The sequence below is a fragment of the Trichoplusia ni genome, chromosome 12 (assembly GCF_003590095.1).
Source record: "Trichoplusia ni isolate ovarian cell line Hi5 chromosome 12, tn1, whole genome shotgun sequence".
NCBI classification, from domain to species: domain Eukaryota; kingdom Metazoa; phylum Arthropoda; class Insecta; order Lepidoptera; family Noctuidae; genus Trichoplusia; species Trichoplusia ni.
The window spans coordinates 5,483,110-5,503,128 of record NC_039489.1 but is presented as its reverse complement, the minus strand read 5'-3'; the positions used below and the strand labels follow the sequence as shown (position 1 = coordinate 5,503,128).

The 20,019-nt window shown below is 34.6% G+C and overlaps 1 protein-coding gene across 1 annotated transcript in view; it reads left to right on the top strand.

Annotated features, from left to right (window-relative positions):
- The window catches only part of LOC113499256 (Down syndrome cell adhesion molecule-like protein Dscam2), a 115,050-nt gene extending 99,318 nt beyond the window's left edge, over nucleotides 1-15,732 (top strand). Inside the window, exons 9-36 of the mRNA XM_026879661.1 lie at nucleotides 673-827; nucleotides 1,126-1,216; nucleotides 1,652-1,897; nucleotides 2,258-2,426; nucleotides 2,753-2,888; nucleotides 3,375-3,494; nucleotides 3,938-4,114; nucleotides 5,265-5,409; nucleotides 5,758-5,906; nucleotides 6,356-6,521; nucleotides 6,759-6,898; nucleotides 7,180-7,332; nucleotides 7,740-7,830; nucleotides 8,056-8,138; nucleotides 8,243-8,371; nucleotides 8,639-8,791; nucleotides 9,123-9,252; nucleotides 10,161-10,339; nucleotides 10,756-10,935; nucleotides 11,421-11,612; nucleotides 12,004-12,201; nucleotides 12,374-12,534; nucleotides 12,857-13,034; nucleotides 13,370-13,487; nucleotides 13,886-14,040; nucleotides 14,464-14,589; nucleotides 14,818-14,898; nucleotides 15,301-15,732. Of these exons, the coding sequence (XP_026735462.1) occupies nucleotides 673-827; nucleotides 1,126-1,216; nucleotides 1,652-1,897; nucleotides 2,258-2,426; nucleotides 2,753-2,888; nucleotides 3,375-3,494; nucleotides 3,938-4,114; nucleotides 5,265-5,409; nucleotides 5,758-5,906; nucleotides 6,356-6,521; nucleotides 6,759-6,898; nucleotides 7,180-7,332; nucleotides 7,740-7,830; nucleotides 8,056-8,138; nucleotides 8,243-8,371; nucleotides 8,639-8,791; nucleotides 9,123-9,252; nucleotides 10,161-10,339; nucleotides 10,756-10,935; nucleotides 11,421-11,612; nucleotides 12,004-12,201; nucleotides 12,374-12,534; nucleotides 12,857-13,034; nucleotides 13,370-13,487; nucleotides 13,886-14,040; nucleotides 14,464-14,589; nucleotides 14,818-14,898; nucleotides 15,301-15,329 (4,030 nt within the window). The 3' untranslated portion in view covers nucleotides 15,330-15,732. The remainder of the gene's footprint in view (nucleotides 1-672; nucleotides 828-1,125; nucleotides 1,217-1,651; nucleotides 1,898-2,257; nucleotides 2,427-2,752; nucleotides 2,889-3,374; nucleotides 3,495-3,937; nucleotides 4,115-5,264; nucleotides 5,410-5,757; nucleotides 5,907-6,355; nucleotides 6,522-6,758; nucleotides 6,899-7,179; nucleotides 7,333-7,739; nucleotides 7,831-8,055; nucleotides 8,139-8,242; nucleotides 8,372-8,638; nucleotides 8,792-9,122; nucleotides 9,253-10,160; nucleotides 10,340-10,755; nucleotides 10,936-11,420; nucleotides 11,613-12,003; nucleotides 12,202-12,373; nucleotides 12,535-12,856; nucleotides 13,035-13,369; nucleotides 13,488-13,885; nucleotides 14,041-14,463; nucleotides 14,590-14,817; nucleotides 14,899-15,300) is intronic.
- Nucleotides 15,733-20,019: the final 4,287 nt, after the last annotated feature.

Genomic DNA, 20,019 nt, shown 5'->3' with positions numbered 1-20,019 from the left:
AATAGTTCCCCGAGATCAACATCGTTTTTTGAAGATGTTCGTAGAACATACAAAAAAAAAAAAAAAAAAAAGCGAATACTAAAAGCAAACAGTGAAAGATAGACAGTAAAAGATAAAATCGAAATCACATTTATTCGTAACATCTGTTGAAACAAGACATTTTTGGAAAGGTCATAAAACCTTATTATCGTAAGAAAATACCCTTTTTTGTAAAACTAATACCGTTTATACGGAATTTAATATAAGAATTGATAGAAATATTTAGTTAGAAATAAGGAGCTACAAATGCTATAGAATAGAGTAGAATATTTTTGCACACCACTTAATTACCAGATTCGATAAAGGTTACATGATAGCACAATAGGTGGTATTACCTCTAAGAGCCGATCTTTGATGAACTTAAGCTGAAGGAGCAACGTCTGTGCAGATAGTCCGCGGTGCACAGTTTAAAAAATAAATAATTCTGCACAATATTGAGCTGAAAAATAACACTTTCATCACTTGTCTTGTTTATTATTCTAATGGCATAGTTTACTCACACGTAATTATTAGCATTTCCCGACTAGTTTCGCACCCAACCGGAGTCCTTAATCTCGACCCCTGAGCTCATGACCCAAATTTTCTCCGTACTAATATTATATCTTGAAATTATAATATAGCCAATCTTTACAGATATACGCTCGGTCAGATGATGTCGCCAACTGGCGTCGGTGTGGTCTCCCAACTGAATATATCAAGGTCTAGAGTTGAAGATGGAGGTCTATACGCATGTATTGCATTCGAGAGTGAATCTAGTACGGGGCATTCAGCAAGGATAGATGTTTTTGGTAACTATTTTTATAATAATATGCATTTTTCAATTTTTGAGAGTTTCGCTTCCAAAAGAAAAATAATATAAATCTTTTAATAAGGGTCAGTTGACTGTTCGTCTGTCCATCTCTTTGTCTATCATCAGGCTGTATCTGATGTATTACGATAGCAATATAGTTATTAAAGGAAATGTTTTTGCGTTACTGGGTCTATCGCAGGACCATATTTTTTATATTAATAGCTGTTGTCTGGGCTCCGCAAGGCTGTAAGTTAAAGTAAAAATTTCAAAAATTAAAATTTTCTACATATTTTCAGGACCACCATACATAAGAACTCTACCGCCAATAAAAGTCCAAAGTGGAGAATCACTAAAGCTAAGATGTCCTTTCTATGGATACCCCATCAGGTACATTCACATTTTCACACTCTCCAACTCTTTAATTATTGTAATGGCATGTCTCTCAGTTTGAATGAAAAGGCTGATCCGGAATTTCGCGTGACCTAATTGTGAGTCTGTCTGGGCTACAGAGAAAGGAGTGCTCTCAGTGGTATATTCAGCAAAAATGGCACTTAAGTAAGAATTTGTTGGCATTAATGGAAATGATATTTCCTTTTGTTAAGGTTAAAACAAATGAAGATCGAGTGTGATTAACCGCTGAAAGACGTCGTTATTAATAAAAAAATAGCTTTACTTTTTTTTAAGGTTTTATCAGAATATTCTTTGAATCAATTAAAAATAAGGCGATGATATTTTTTACCGAACGCAATTTCAAAGACAGTATCACAAGATATTACCTATAAATACTTTAGTCAATGTACATAAAATATCTTAAACCAACAGTAAACTTGAATGGGAACACAAAGGCAAGAAGATAATCAGTTCAACACTCCCTCAACACTCTCGATACAAACGTACATACTTAACAACATCCAACAACAGTAAAAACACAAGGAGAAAACGCAAAAAAAGACAGATTTTCGAGTCGGGCGAAGACGGCGTACTTAATATAGCAAGAATCGTTAAGGAAGAGAATGGAGACACTTACACTTGTATCGTTTATAGCCCTTCAGGAGAAATGGCTAGAAGGTATGACCTTAAAATGAAATCGAGATTTATTGCTGAAATAGTAGATGATAAATTTTGTACTTGAAGTATCACGATAATTATTAAAACTGTGTGTATTATCAAAGGGATGCTGTAGATTACTTATCAATACAAATTTCTATTGCGGTAATATTCTCCGGTGGTAGAAGTATTATATTAATGAAATATACAACAGAAACAACACAGGGAGAAACACATTTTTTATAATTAAGATGAGTAGTTATCACTTAAGAAAGCCTTTAGGGATTTCTGGTTACTGAAAAGATAATTAAGATGCAAGTTTTAACTTCGTCATTTCCTTAGACTGAAGTTATGACAATACATTTCTTATGATATTTTCAGGTCATTTGAAATACAAGTAGTAGAAGCACCAGAGTTGGACGAGCTTCGTGTAGGAACTGGTCTCAAAGAAGGCCAGATAGTGCAAATTACTTGCAACATCATCGGTGGAGACCCACCTATCTATTTCTCTTGGTTGAAGGATGGGAAAAAGCTGCCAGCTAGTTTAAAGGTTGGTTATTTTAGATTTGTTTAGTCTACTTCACGAATAGCCGAGTAAAGGTCACCACGCAAAACCCACTGTATTTAACGTACCGCATAACGGTCTTCATGCGAACTAGAAAAAGATAAAAAATAAATTAATAATTAATAAATTAGTCTGCACTTTTACGTTTTGTTAATTATTTCCCTAATTTGACGAAATACGATGCTACGAACCTGATATCCTTTATTTTGTTTTTCATTTTATGTTATTACCATGAGCACGTATGTTCACATTTCATAAGGCAGCATAGGCCCTAATATAGAACCTTGTGTAAGCCCATATTATCTTTACAGATTACAGAACGAAGTTCGGAGTTGTTTAGCGTTTTGATCATAAAGCGTGTTTCTTTGGAACATTGTGGGAAATATACGTGCATAGCAACTAACCACGTTGGCAAAGTGAACCAGACAGCAGATCTTTATATTAATGGTAAGTAGATAAAGGCTTATGTGAAAACAATTTCATAGTTCATAGTTCCGAAAAAAAGTACATTCGTATTTCGTATTTTCAAAAGAATGCCTCAAAAAACTACTTAAAAGTTTACTAGTGGACTTATATACATATATAACGTACATAAATACACAGAAGCAGTGTCACACGTAATTTAAATTCATTGTAATCTGATCAATTTGTGTATGTGTATGCTAATTCCTACGTTTATATCAAAACATTCATTATTTTTTAATAAAGTTAATTTCACAATAAAATGACTTGTCTTTTTGAATTGCAATATATTTTACATACATTCTCAAAATTACGATATCATTAACATTGACTTAGTTATCATATCAAAATTAATGCTCTTACAACCACCGATGTTAATGTGAGCATTCCACAATTTCAGTCGTCAAAACGATCACTAAATTCAATTTAACTCGACATGTTTACCTACTAATTCATGTCGCCTGTTTACAGTCGCACCGAAATGGATCGAAGAGCCGACAAACACGTCTCTACTGTTAGGACAAAGGGGCATAGTTTATTGTAATGCTAATGGCTACCCGACACCGCAGATACATTGGATGAAGAGGGATGGTGAGTTATTATTGATATGAGCTCATAATAATAACAGTATAGTATCGGACCGAGTTTCTTCCCTTGGAGTATATCGTGAATGAAAAAGATATACGCTGGATATTGTTTGATTGTTTCTATTGGGGAAAAGATTTCTATCTAAGTACTCAGTATCCTCGAGAATGAATATTGTTATCTATAGTTATAAAACTAGATCAATTTGCAAACGTGACACATCATATCTATCGGTCTCAATTTCTGGATAATGTGTTTCTAAGCGATTTTTTATGAATTTGGTCTTAAATTCAACCTAAAATCCTCACTCTGTTACACCATATATATCATTATTAACTCTTGGATTTGATGTAGACGATTTGTACTAAATTAAAATACCTTTTACACTTCTTTTTCGATAAGATCACTTTGGAGAATATTCTGAATATTTTTCAATTTTCATTTTCCAGCAACATTAGGTATTTGGCGTCCAGTCCTAGATCTGGCTGGTGGTGGAGTTATAAGCTACCCAAACGGTACCCTGATTATTGAAGTGGTATCACTTTCCGACGAGGGTATGTACGCATGCAACGTTGAAAATGGAGTTGGTGATGCGCTCAATAAAAATCTATGGATCAGTGTTAACAGTAAGTACATCAGAAGTTATTGATTTGTTTGGATAAGACAGCGTGACACAGTCTTGATCGTTGTAAAAGTGTTGAGAAGACAGCAGAAACAGAGTTATTCCTGAATTGAAATATTTACGAAATAATTTGAAGAAGAAATTTGACACTGACAACGCAGTTTCACGGCGTGAAAACTTAATTAAATATAATCCATGAAAATATGAACTGAGGAATCTTATTATTTGATAATATTTTACTCACGTGAATTTATGGGATCGAACCGACTTGTTTCAAACACAATCGGAGAACTTGTCATGACCTGACACTGAGGCGGGGTGGCGAGGTTAAATACGCGTGATTATACCGTTTTCAAGCATTTATGAATCCGACTTAAGAAAGTTGTTATTGCGAAAGCATCAGAGAGTACCAAAAAAAGACTGATATAAAAAGCATACAACTAGCTTCTTTTTTATGTTATGTGATAATTATATATACAGAGCTAAAAGGTTATTTATAATTTAAAAAAAGTGATTGTGAAAGAAAAGTGAGATTCAAAATATAGTTTTAACACGCTTCAGTTTCCATAATAGACCTAAATATTAATGTTCCCAAAAACATGCATGAGAACTTAAATTTACATGGCCCATAAAAGCAAAGTGAAAGAGCAATCAATCAAATTGATCGAGCGATTTGTGTCTACGATTAAATGTACGAGGAAACTGTTACTCGATCCAAATTAACCCTTCTCCTATTTCATGATACACCAATTAGCTGTTAGTTATTATGGATGTTTGGAATACTTGTTATTTCTGCGATTTGATTAGATTGGGATTTCGTAGTAGTGTTTGTGATTCGAGGAAATCATTTTAATATGGAGCTGCGCTTGAGAATAAGATCTTTGTATAAAAATGGTTCCTGGTAAACTAAGTTACTCGTCGTGGATATTTTTATCATACGATTGTGACTTTATTGGACTAGAAACGAAATTTAACGTAACAGAAAAGTCGCAGATTTTCTTTATTTTAAAATTATTGTGAAATAATTTGGAGGTCTTTACCGGAAAACAAAAAAATGAACTACCGTACGTGGAAGTCTAAATCGTCATTTCGACTCAAATCTATTTGTGTATCCATCTACTATAGTAACATTGAGACCATAAAATTATTTCTAGAGCCTGTGCACTTCGAAACAGTCGGCGCCAATTTGACTACAAAAATGGGTTTGCCTGTGACACTAACATGTAAACCGCTTGGAGACAACCCTATTAGAGTCAAATGGTCCTTGGATGGGAAGCCCGTCGATTTTACTACATCAAGGTATTTTTCATACAATGTGTTTCCATAAAATGATAGTCCAGATTTCACACCTAGTAACGCCATCTAGCGATACAATTTTAAAACTAATGAAACCTCTGTATCGTTAGCTAATTTGTGAATTTTAACGCCATCTGTTAGCAGGAAGGAGTACTACTTCATGTTACATCGTTGTTACTTCATGTTGATTTAATGATAAAATCTTTCGATAGATAGCGTTACTAGTTGCGCAAAATGTTTAAAGATTCGGGGATTTAACGAAGACAAGAGCTCATACCGTGATTAAAAAATGTAATATAACGATAAAAGCAATTTTTTGACTGATGAGAAATTTAACAACTATCTTTCCAGGCTCACAATATCAGAAACAATGACACACAATGGACTTAACAGTGTTATAAACATCAACTACGTGGAGAGTCGAGATGGCGGCACGTATGAGTGTCGAGCGAGCAATCCGTACGGAGTAGCTGCCTTTAATGTTCATCTGGATATACTAGGTGAGTGATTATAAATCATGATATAATTAAATATAGTTGAGCGTAACTGATGTATTATTTGCATGCAAGTGAGAATAGTGAATTATTTAGACGTATATATTTTTAAATTTGTTTTCACGAAATTGACGCACAATAAACTTAGGCCACAATTTTGTAAATTTCTTTTAGTATTACAAAATTCAACGATTTCACCAAGTAAAAATTTGTCATAAAAACACTGGTTAGTCCGTCAAACCGATTTTCTAAAAATATTGGACATGTTTTTTATTTTATCTCGTTACACACTTTTTAATGATGTCATATCATTAAAAATATGTGTTCCTTATTTTTTGTAAATCTCTCTGACGCACAAGCCAGATTTATATAATTCAATTTAGCAAAATACCCTATTGTTCGTCCTTATCAAGCCGAATGAAAGTCATTTTCTGAACATCTTGTTATATTTTCAGAACCTCCAACACCTCCGCTAGACCTGCAACTGGACACAGTCTCCAGTAACTCAGCTAAACTATCGTGGAGGGACACGATCAGCACTCATGTGCAGTACTACACCATGCAGTACACATCTAACGACTTCATGATGTGGGATAGTGCTAAAAGTATTAATATTACTAGGTAAGGAAAGATTTTAGGGTATTTAACTATTATATAAGTGAATGATGCCGTAGCTGGTATGATCAGTAATTTTTCAATTATCTTACTTAATATACGTTTAAGTAAGTGGAAATTGCAATTCCTAAATATACTGCTTCAGCTTCAGAAATTCAGTATCAAATCCTAAATCTCGTCGCAAACTATAACTGATGTTTTTATACAGAGTTCTAATTGAAATTTTATTTTTGTACATTACAGACAAGACAATGACGTCCGTCAAAGTATAGAATTAAGAGATCTTCAACCAGCGACGGACTATCGAGTGAGGGTTGCTTCTGGTAATCAGGTCGACCTCAGCCCTTACACACAACCCGTACATTTTAGCACGCAACAAGAAGGTATTTTCTTTTATCAAAACTATTCTTTAATAACCCAGGGAATATAATTAAAGACAAATTAGTAGTAGACGGCCATGACCAAATCAAGGATTTGGTCATGGCCGTCTATTGCGCGCACTGCCACACTTCAGATATTTTGAAAGCCATAAAATTATCAATAGAATTTTCCTTCCTTATTTTTTTCTCGCCACCAAGTATTTCCATGACGTTTCTAGCAAACGATGCAAAGGACAGAAAATAAATGCAATAAAATCCCTACTCTACCCCTTTTGCAATTTCAGCACCATCATCTACGCCACTAGGAGTACAAGTCCAGCAAACTGACAATCCCGGTGAGCTGGTGGTGTCCTGGCTCCCACCGCCAAGAGAGAGTCATAATGGTCCTCTACAGGGGTACCACGTGAAGGCCATGCCGAGGATGAGTGGGGATTCAGGTGAGACTGAGCAAGCTGGTTTTTTTTTTCTTAAAAATGTCTCCCGTGCTAAGAAATTTGATTGTTATGTTACATGTGTTACCCAAAAAAGAAATAGAATTTTGAAAAACATTTGTAGATTACGGAACACAATGATTTTAGTAGCTTTATTCATTGATGTAGTGGAAAGGAGGCGTACCACCACGTCTTAAAGTAGATAATACTATTAAAGGTGCAGAAGAGAGATACCACTCTAGGCCGTGTCATGCTTTGACAAAAATAAATATTACTTTAAGAGGTGGTAGTAACAAAGACACTCTGAACCAGTTGGATATTCGGGCTTTTGAACCTGCAACTGAACTCGAGGAGTGGATATACCAAATAATAGCATTTCTATTATACTATGTTGTAAATTCCTTATTTCACAGTTCCAAACGACACCCAAACTAAAATGGTGAAAGTGATGACAAGAAAAGGAAAACAGGAAACGATTCTTAGTGGCTTGCTTAAAAATATGAGGTAAATAATAACTGGCATTTATCAATTTCTATGCTTCACTTCGAATTATCGGTAATCAGCATACCTTGCCCACATCCCGAGTCAAGAAGAGTGTCAAGACGCAACAGAAAAAAAATAAGTCAAATATCAATCAATTTATATCTATATCTATTATATTATTCTTTTCAATTTTAATCTCAAAAAAGTCAATTTTATAATATTTGAAGTTAATTACTTAATTTTCAGGTACGCTGTATCAGTAAGTGCATTTAATTCAGCTGGAAATGGCCCGTTTTCATTACCGGTCTACCAAACTACAAGGGAAGGAGGTTAGTAGCACAAAATAAATCCTAAATATTTGCAGCATGATATAGGCAACTTAAAAGGAAATTAATATCAACAACATTTAAGTATTTCTTTACCTTTATTTCAGCTCCAGAGATACCACCTTCAGGCGTAGAATGCAGAGGAGTATCATCGTCATCGTTAAGAGTTGCGTGGCAGCCGATTACTGCACAAGGAACGTCTCTACTTGGATATTCCGTGTATTTCAGTACTGAAGGTGAAATCAGATTTCTAATAACTCTAAACCTTTCTTTTGGTCTTTGGGCTTTCCAAACCTACTATTTTAGAGATATTATTTGTGTTTGAGTATCTAGAAATCATCGGGCTCTTCATTTGTCAAATATCCTACTTCTATTTTTATTTATGGGCTTTCTAAACAACGAGACTTCATATTTAAGAACTAATTCACTTTCGATTATTAAGATATCATAAGGCTTAAAAACTTAGTGCGTTAAAAAAAGTTTTAATTAAACAATTGTTTCAGATGGGCCCTGGCAGAATATAAGCTCACCTCATACAGAGATGTACCTTCAAGCTCTTCTCAAGTATACTAACTATACTGTGAAGGTGGCTGGGTTCTCCAACTATGGGCTAGGACCGTTTTCGTATCCAATTGTTTGTACGACGCTGCAGGATGGTAAGCAACATAAATTGCACAGTAGTTAAAATCATGACTAAAACATTAATAATACTAAAAGATTTATTCGGAATTGTCCAAATACCTAATGTAAAAAATTACAAAGAAAATTTTTCGTTGCATTTAAATTTGCTTTAATACCTCTTAGAGCATTTGTAATTTATTTTACATAAATTAAAATTATTTGAGCACAATATACCCGACTATGATATGTTAGAATAGGCCTATTCCTATCATTAAAAAAGACGACGCAATCCAAAGCGGAAAACGACATTACCCTATTCCATATTTCTTTTTCCAACTTGCTAACAATAAATAATGTAACTTTCAGTACCTGGACCTCCAGCAGCTATCAAAGTATTAGTGTCATCACCAACATCACTTCTCGTCAGCTGGAAAAGACCAGACCAACCAAATGGAGACATTACTCACTACACTGTTTACGTGAAACCGGTCTCAAGGTATGTAAGCCTTATTTAGTAAAAAGTCACGAAATACTGACGTCTAAAAACGTACCAATCATTGTTGGATAGCCTTTTCCCAACCATGTTGGGGTCGGCTACCAGTCCAACCGGTTTCAGCTAAGTACCAGTGTTTTACAAGGAGCGACTGCCTATCTGACCTCCTTAACCCAGTTACCTGGGCAACACGATAACCCTTGGTTAGACTGGCTGTCAGACTTTTTCAAGCTTCTGACTACCTGACCCGGAACTCGATATGACAAAGATGGTCACCCATCTACGGACAAACCGCGTCAAGCATAGCTTAACCTGTGATCGAATCACTTATGCGGTTATAGCTTAGAAACGAGCTCCTAAAAACGTACCGATACAATACGAAATAAAGTTATGTAAATGAGCATGTTAAATAAATATGGGCATTTGTCTGAAATAAAAGTTTCCTATTCTTTTCTATTCAAAATGTGTGTAAAAGGAAATGAAAACAAAATAAGATTTGGAATTGGCAGAATATTTTACCTGGCTTTACCTTTATCTTTTTCTCCAAATTGAAATTGATAACGATGGTTATGTTATAACAAACAGTTTGTTGTTTAAATCATTTTTTTAACACCCGATGCGAAAAGAGTTTTGTTATAATTTTGACGTGTCTGTTTTTCTGTCTACCTGTCTATATAATCATAGCTCCCGAACGTGCGAGTATTCTTGGTCATGCTTGATAAAAATCAGTCGAATAATTTCAACGTTATGGGTGGAAAGGCTTTACATTTTTTATTAAACGTCTATCTATCCATCTATTCTTAAGGCTCTCTAGTTTCTATGCCTTCAAGGTATTAAACGCACAACCCGAGGGTATTATACTGATGGTCCGTCAATATTTTTTTATCATCACCAATAAACTTTCATTGCAGCACTGGCTCCCCACAGAACTACCGCGTAGAAGCGACATTGGAAACAAGTCTCCGACACCTGACGTTCCCGGTATCAGGGCTCTCCACCGGGAGACAGTACGAGGTCTTTGTGAGAGCTCACACAGCAGTCGGTGAAGGTGTTCCGAGTAATCGTGTGCACATCGATCTGTCTTCTAAAGGTTGGTTTAATATTGAGAAATTTTGCCATTTTTTTTCATTGTACTTTTTTTCGCCACATTTTTTTGTACAGTAATGGCATATTGTGTCCGTATACACAAGGCTTAGCAGAGATGCTACGACAATCCTACGCACGTACTCACGTAGCGTTGTCGTAAAATTAAGACTCGTAGCCATGTTAAAAACTTCAATACATCATTACAAGATCATAACTTCAATACTTCATTATTATCCGTATATATCTCACTAATCGCTTGTTCCAGCATTAAACTCATAATCAGTTCATTTTTTATGCCAAAATATGTCCCATGAACAATTTTCTGATGACATCAGTCGAATTATGTAGTCCCATGAATAATTTTCTAATGATATTTTCAATCGAATTATGTATTCTAAAAATGAAATGTGAAATGTCCAGTGGTAGCGGGCGTGGCGTCGCTGGGCGGCGCGGTGTCGGCGGGCGTGGGGCGCTCGCTGCTGCTGGCCTGCACGTGCGCCGGCGCGCCGCCGCCCCGCACCGTCTGGTACCACAACCACAACATCATCACACACCATCCGCGCTTCACCAGGAACCATGATGACAGCCTGCTCATTAATAGTAAGTTTAGTAACATCAGACTGTTGAGATAGCTGGGTGGTTGAGGTCACCACGCCGAACCAACTACGGGTGACGTGTCACGGGTTCGAACCCGAGTAAGAGGATAGAAGAGAAAAAATTGTATGAGTAGTGTTGCCCGTGTTCCTTTTTTTGTGGATTTTCAACTATCAAATCAACCTGTCCTATAAACATAACTAGTTAGGCAGATGTTTATTAAGGTTCTTGCAAGGATGCACCATGGAAAGGCCAATATAAAGTAGACGGACCAAATAAGTTATCAGATAAAAGTGTGACGAATGGTCGCGAATAGCGCAAGGTAGATCATTTCGAATGTAAGAAAGAGAAGTCTTTGGACAAGCAGTGAACGTGTTCTTCAGACTAGAATGAATGAATCAATCTCAGCACTTGACCTTAAAAACTTGCTAAATACATTGTAATTTGTTTCTTATCGCAACCTAAATAAGATCAATGTTACCTATTAACAGACATCGACCAATCACTCAGCGGTAACTACACGTGCTTGGCTAAGAATCTCTACGGATCTGATTCCGTCTCGTACGAGGTGTCAGTACTACCAACACCGGAGCCTCCGAGTTTGCGGGTGACGTCACATAAAAACGCTATACATCTACAGTGGGATACGCCGAGAAAAATTGGAGGGAGGTCACAGAAAATTAGTAAGTACACAAAATAATAAAACATATTATTATGGATAGTGTACACAAAATAATAGAATAGTGCATTCATTTAGCTGTGGCTGCCTTCAAGAAAATTTAAGCTAGACGATTTTGGATGACAATCCAAAAAACATTGCTTTTTCAATATTTTAATGACAATTTTAACTGTAACGCGTTAAAAAATCCTATAAATAAATACAAAATCAATCGTTAACTCTTCACAAAACAGACAAAGAGAACGTTCGATCTTAGTACAAGGATTTGTAGACTTCACGTTTTGAAAAGCTTGTTAATTAATAAATTGCACTCCATTAAATTTATGTACCTAATAATTTTTTTTCGCCTGTCAACAATCAATTCAAATATATTCATGCAATTCCCATCACTTAAGGTTACAGCCTAACTTGGAAAGAAGCGAACGGTTCCTGGCAAGACGCATGGTCCAGCAAGGGCACTTCTCCCCAGGGCATACAAGAGTACACCCTTCAGGGTCTAAAGTGTGGCACTAAGTACTCTCTGAGAATGACCGCCGCTAATAGTGTGGGGTCCTCACAGCCCACTTATGTTGATGCTACGACTTTAGGTGGAGGTAAGTTGAGAAAGAATATGGTTTTTAATCATGACTTTTTTTAGACTAAATCGCATACATTCAGTGACACATACATTTGTAGCGCATTCGTTGAGTTTGTGTAGCCTATGCCACTTCCGTAGCAATTATGAAAGTAATCACAAAGTCTTGATTATTGTTTTTAATATTTCAGTGCCTATATCACCAACCAGTACTGAATGGTTTTGGAGTAATGCGACGCACGTCTACATTCAATTGAGTGGATGGGATGATAACGGCTGTGAGATTACAAGATTTGATGTCGAATACAAAGAATACGGTGGCAAAATATGGAGAAAAGCAGAAAATAGACTTGTAAGTATAAAGTTTGTTATACATAAATGTTCAAATTATGATATATTTATCTATTTTTCTATAGATTATCAAACAGTTTGTATTGTTTTGTGGGGCACTGTCAGTTCAAAGGAATATCATGTACTTTATAGGAAATAAAATAAATAATAATGAAAAATTACATAACACGTGCTTTGCGGTCCACCAATCGTACGCTTTTTTTCTTAATCGAATCTAAAGATCAGCCTGCTAACACCTCATAACTCTTCTTTTGATATAGCTAGATATACGTAGGTACGTGAGATCAAAATGTAATGCCATATTCCACCTTCTTCCTTTCCAGCCTCAACTTGACCAAATGTGGAGTCACTACGTGCCTTCATCACTCCTCAACCAGCCGAACTCCTTCGTCCTCGCCGACCTGACTCCAGCGCAGTGGTACTATATAAGAGTGACTGCTGAGAATGCCGCCGGAGTTTCCACGTCTTTGTATAGTTATGCTACTACTACTGTGCAAGGAGGTAAGCATGAAGTACATCTAAAAAGAAGTTTATAATTATTTATTAACCTTCAAACTACGGTGAAGCGATGGTTGAGTCATTTGTCAAAAACTAGCCAGCCACTTTTCTGGATAGACAAATTTTATTTAAGGATAGGCGATAGTCCTTTCGGACTAACAGCTGTATTATTTCTAGTGACTCATAATTATTTTATTATGTAACCTCTAAAAGCCGGTACCTATAACCTATTTCAAAAGAGAATTCCAAATCTTTGTTATCGATTTTTTTTCCGTCTCCTTTTTGTAGCAACTGAGTAAGACCTATTAATTTGTAATTATATAATATTTTCCTTTCAGAATCAATAGGCCTGCCTTCAGATTTCTTAGACTTGAACATGCTGGTCATCATTTGCAGTTCCATTCTATTGATGATCTGTTCGTTAACTTGCGTTTATATACTAGTAAAGAGACATAAGTAAGTATTCGTCTTTACCACACATTTCTCTTCATCTAGCATTTACTTTTAATGAAATAGTAAGAATTTGGTTCAAAGGTCGAGAAATATTGAACTGGATTTATTGGCCCGGAACAAGTCTATGAAGTCTATACAAGTCTACGAAACAAATCTTTTAAGTTCGGTAAACAGATTTCCAAAAACGATTGAACAATATATTTTCTTTAATCGCGCAAACAAAAGAATTAGCATTGACACACACACAACACAACGGTGACACGTTAAGTTGAAATCTCGTGAGACGTCACTTATCAGTACCCTTTTTACCGACAAGTGTCTTTAGCCCTCACTATCATAAATTCGTTACGTTCGTTACGAACACAACATGTCACAGTTAACATACCTTATAAATTTTTCAGCCATCAACACCTAACAGAGTACAGGAACTCTCTGACAGCTGAATGCAAGTCCGAGAGAAGCAACGTGACGGTGAACACGCCTCAGAGCGTGCCGGCCGACATCAACAACAGGGTCTACAGTACACCCGTACATCTCACTGCTGAGAATAAACATGGTAAGATACTATTCTTAAGTCTTAGTAACCCACTGTTAAAGAAAACTTCCCGAATTTTGGGATAGTGAGTTTGTTAGTGTTAGAAAATGTTACTGTTTATTTTTTCAATTATAATTTCTTAATTAGAGTTTCGTAAAACGATTTCCCACAAAGCCAGTTTAGTGGTTGACTGAGATAACAACAATACAATATGTATTTGAAATTTTAGTTTTCCTTTTGAAATCCTTACATAAACTACCTCGATTTTGGTTTGAAAAAAAAGCCCTTTTCTGAAAATACCATTTTTAGCACGAAACTGAACTACTTTCTTAAGGATAACAAAAAATAGAAAATTTCCTGATCAGCTGTCAAAATTTATAGCACCTGAGTAAAAAAACTTGATCTTATCAAATTGAGTATTAATAACCAAATTGTCTTTTCCAGAATTATACGAGATAAGTCCATACGCGCAATTCGCGATAGGGTTCCGTACGTTTGGGCATGTGGACAACCAGGAAGTACCGAGCAGGATACATCTACCGGGTAACAGCAAATCCCGGTACGATAGTGGTTAGTAGAATATAATTATATATTTTTTAAATTTTGTTTTAAAATACTCAATTTGCGAGCATATTAGCCCTTAAAAGCTTTTTGTATTCGTTACCGAAGCAAGGCGGTGTCTTATATCGAAGTCTTTATAATGATGTATTAGAGCTGGATCTTCTAATAAAGTTCTTACACTATCTCATGTAAAAGTATGATGAATGAAAATTTTTCATTATAAAATTTTGGTTTCAGAAACAAGTTTTCAAATGCGATCAGAGTCTGAAGAAAGCGATTGTGTGTCGCGAACCACAACACTGAAAAGTGCACCGAGAAGTAAGTCCAATAAAATAAAATGTAATAATAATATATTAAAATAAATAATTAAGTCACTTGGGTTCCGTGACGTCACGAAAGTATGGTACTTCTGGTACGGTATGTATTTTTTTGCTCTTAAAATTCACCAATATGTTGGGTTGGGGAAAATTTTCTCTATCTTAATATAAATCTCTCCTAATGTTACTGTAAGGATAGCCAAGGCCAAAATCAGTGCGCGCCGTGTCGTGGGATCGATGCCCGCGTAGTACAGTAGTATGATCCACGAATGCTTGTCCTGAGTCTGGGTGTCTTTGTGCATGTGACTTGTATGTTCGTAGAACCCCAGCGACACAAGGATTAAATACACATACACATTTACGTATTAATTTATATATAAAAAATATAATTTTCTATTTACAGAAGCCTGCAGGGTACCTCATCATAGGTAGCTGAGCTAACTCCTAGGTATAACAAAATGGTTGTGTTCAGAACAACTACATATAGCATCAACTTACATATTGTTAAGGTTGTAACGACTTTATTTATTACTTTCATATGAATCATAATGATACTAGTCAAGGATTTGAATGCACAAGTGGGGAAGATGTTGTTTTTCATAAAGTTTGGAGTTCGAATGTGTGTTTATTTGTTTAACTTTTATGTCTAAACCGCTAAACCTCATTTGATGCTTTGGATGGACCGACGCTCATTGTCTTTGCTATATATGTAGTTATTTATATTTTCTTGCGTTTTTCTGTTTTCATTTAATTAGTTAATTAATAATATGGAATCGTTCCAGTAACTTAAACGATATCTAAAATAAAAGATAGTGTTATATGTGTTAAAAAAATGACAAAATATATAAATTAATACTTTCTTGTAATGTTTTTTTTAAACACTTGTGCATTCAACACGAAATTAAACTTTTGATCTCAATATACATATTTTAGCAATGTAACATAATTATTATTTAAAATAAGGCATTTTTATTAGTTATAAGTTTTATTAAAAATGTTCAATAAACTGTATTGATAAGACAATTTTTGATTGTAACCCCTTGTATTGTAAAAAGTCGAAAAATATAGAAAATATGAATAAAATGTAAAAAAAAGTTTTGTGGAATTTTGTACTACACTTGTCTTTTCAACAAACTATTGTCTGAACTGTTTGTAACCGTTGATTTCATAAGAATATCAGATCTGAATGTTATGTATATTAAATGTCTTAATTTGAAAGTTAACGATGGTATCGTTAACTTTCAAATTACAGCAAAGATTACTGAGTATATACTATAACTCAGTTTCAAGTAGATAAATATCCCTAATTTACTACTTTCATTCAAAATATGAAAAAGGAAAAATCTCGCTCTCGTAAAATTTGTCGGAATAATTATTCAATGGTGTATTTAAATGCATTCATATTCGGAATATTGAATACAAAATCCTCTTTAAATATAGAAACTGCCGATAGTGCAAGTCGAAAACCAGAAGCTTTGGTCTTTTGTCGACCGAAACTGAACCAAAAAATATGTGTGTACTATCACACACATACTCATCTAAAAAGTGTATGTAGTTTGCCGAAACTATTAACAAGATTAACTAACCTTTTTGTTTAACCAAACCAATAATATTCTCTAAAATATTATAATTTAATTTCAACGGTAACCCACTATGTAAATTGTACTATTAGATAATCTAATAACGCCCTGTTTCAATCTTCAGACAATAATTTTTTTATATACTTTCTAGTCAATTTTGTAAAAAATACATATCTCTTCCTTAAATAATTTTTTTTTAGTAATTTACATGTGATTTTTTTATGAATTGTATGTTTTTATTCAAATTACATTCGTATTTTTCTTATTTGTAATTTACATTTAATTGCGACAGTTTTGTTGTGGAACTGTTTTTGTTCCATGTCCACGGATAGCCGACTGATAGCTTGGCACTTCGGATTATGCGTATAGAATGTGTGTGTAAAAGCGACAAAAGTATTCATTATAGCGCGAGTAGTTAAAAAACGATGGTCATGAGACAAAAAAAGTGTTATAGTGCCAAAGTCGTAACAATGTGTTAATTCATATTAATGTATATTACATTAAATTAGTTAGATTACACCACTTAAGTTTAAGTGTTTATATTTTTTTTTATTTCCAAATGTCTGAAGCCAAAGAAACGGGAATAATGTAGTGAAAAAAATAAAGTAAATTGAAAATTGATTATCTTCAAAAGACTGATTGTTTAACGTTTATTTTTTAATATGTAAATCCTCGATTTACTATAGAAATAAAATTTCGAAAATATTAAATGTTAGAATACTAGCTGTTGTTTCATTTTGCACCTTTAGAAAAATAATTTTATTTTTACCTCATTTATGTCCCTATTGCACAGGACAAGTTGATTAATCAGCCTCGCTTGAAACGGTTGGTTTGTCAAATGACCATCTACCAATGACCATCCACGCCGTAAAGAGTTCCTCCGTATTTCCGAAAGTTAAATTGTGTTTCCGGGCTAAGAGTGAACATATGCATGAAGGCGCTCTATAGGCGCAAAATGCTATGATGATTATATTGCCTTTTTGCATTTTCTGCAACCTAAATCAAAGTGTGCCTGAATGTTTCAACTTGTGGTGACTGAAGAAATCCGGCACCATTGATAACCAAGCCATCATCTCTTTACAGCACCCTCACGAGCTTCCAGTTCAGTCTAAACTTTGAGTAACTGCCAGATAACATTTGCCAATCGAAAACATACATTTATGAAACAAACATAATATCATTCTCTGAGAAAATACTTGAAGAGAACAAATAAAACTGAACTCTTAAAAACAATAATCAAACTCAAATAAGTTCAAAATCAAAACTTAAGGTGAAACAAATGATTGCGATTCGAAAGATTCCAACTTTAAACTTTCCAAACAAAACTCCGAGCAAAGAATTTAATAAAACTCGAACTTACAAGTACACAATAAACAGTTCTGAAAGTCATGGAAGAAAGTGAATTCAGATATTTGAAACAATATTGAAGTAGATGGGTAAGTAAAGTTTATTGAAGTACCGAAATGATAAGATGGGTTGTTACTAGGCAATGTAACAAGATAAGGAATATTTGTTTAATTGAATTGTCATTCTATATACATTCATTGAGGGCCAAATAACAGCAAAAAATCTCGCGGCAGACGAAACATTTTGGGAGGAGATCGTTTCTTTTACGTAAAACTGGCCCCTGTTAATCATTAACTAGGAAAGTTAAAGAACGAAAGATAGGCCTATAAGCGGCTGTTTAGAGGCTTGTAATACACATCAGGCTAGATCAAGTCCATGTAATGCGTGTTTTGTTTTATCTTGAATTGGTGGCAATTCATAGCAGTTCATCTAATGGGGTGAGATATAATAGCATTTCATCCTCAGTTAGAGAGTCAACTTAATACTTAATATAATAAAGGTATGTGACAATCATCCTCTATGCATACTAAGATCTCTTCAAGTAGAATTTTTTCCCGTTTGTTCCCATTACGCGCGGTGAGCGCTTCGTCTTACTTCCAGAACACGGCCAAAACCAAAGCGATTACTGACCGCTATTAGAAGAAAAATCGTTAAATTACCCAAAGGGTTATAACGGAACCCTAATTACCTAAGCTTAGCCGTCTGACCCTCTCTATAACGAGGCAGTATCTTAGGATCTGTTACAGCTAGACAGTTGACATTTTCATAACAACACCAAATACAACACAATCAAAATTGACGTTAAGCAACGGTTGGAGAAAATTTTTTTTTTGCTAATTTTTGTTTTCTTTTGTCTATACATAAAAGAACCCTACCTTTTGTTTTTATTTCTATGAACTAATAAACTTGCTTTATATTTAAAAGCACATCTTTTTCTCATAAAATCCAGATAACACTCCTTAAATAAAGAATTCTCTCCAGCAGCATACCACCCGTACTTACCGTACAAGTTTCCATATAAAATCCTTTCGAACGATCATTTACTTTAAGAGTGCAGTCATCCGAAAAATTGCGGAAGTTTGTAGAAAAGGATTGAGAAGTTTAAAACACGTTTGGTGTTCAAACTTGATTAACTAGTCAAACAGTTAATTTAGAATATATAGGTATTATAAAACGAAATACGTAAAAACTTAAAACTCAGCTTGAGCTGCCGTGATATTAATATTTTAATATATTTTATAAATGTTTATATCACGGCAACTTGACTTAAAACATGTTTGATATTAAATCGAAGTAAAACTAAAGACAAATTCATACCTGAGACAGGATTCGAATCAGTTACTCCTGACTATAAACTCCATTCGTTAAATCAAATAACCTACCAAGGCCACACTGACTAAGAGTGTTTTTTCTGAGGTTTTAAAGCTTTTTATAGTATTTACGTTCTCTTTATTAAATAAATCATGTTCTTTATACCGTATTGATCATATATTATAAGCGCATAAATTCCATGAATACCTGTCTGACTAGCTTGACTAGCTATTACAATAAGGCTGCAAACATTATTAATACCAATAGAAAAGTAATTTACAAAAGAGGATTTAATAAAACCTAAACAATAATGATATAAAAGGAATCAGATTTTAAAAATTAAAAAAAAAACAGTTTGAACAATAAACCTTAGATAAAATTTATCGGATTTTCAAATAGAGGTCGAAAATATCTCGCAAAATACATCTGCGCTGTTATTTAGATTGAACCCCATTAAACGTGATTGATACAAAACACCATGAGATACGAAAAAAAAACGTATCTTTATCCGAGCATTGTAAATTAGGGCATCGATTTAAACAGGCCGGGACCATCCAATTTTACGGTTCGACTATTGCGACCTCGTGGGACTAAAGAGACTTAACCGTGCAGGTTTCAATAAAAATAATCCTTCATGTTAATATGTTTCGGTTATTTATGAATTTGTTTTATCGGATTCCTAGCGTTTTCCTAACTATGTTGGGGTCGGCTTCCAGTCTAACCAGATTCCGCTAAGTACCAGTGCTTTACAAGGAGCGACTACCTATCTAGCCTCCTCAACCCTAGATTGACAATGAAAAAAAAACTAAAATCATTTATTCAAGTCAGGCTGTTAAGTAGCACTTCTCGAAGGGCTAAATCGACATTGAACAACATCTTGCCCA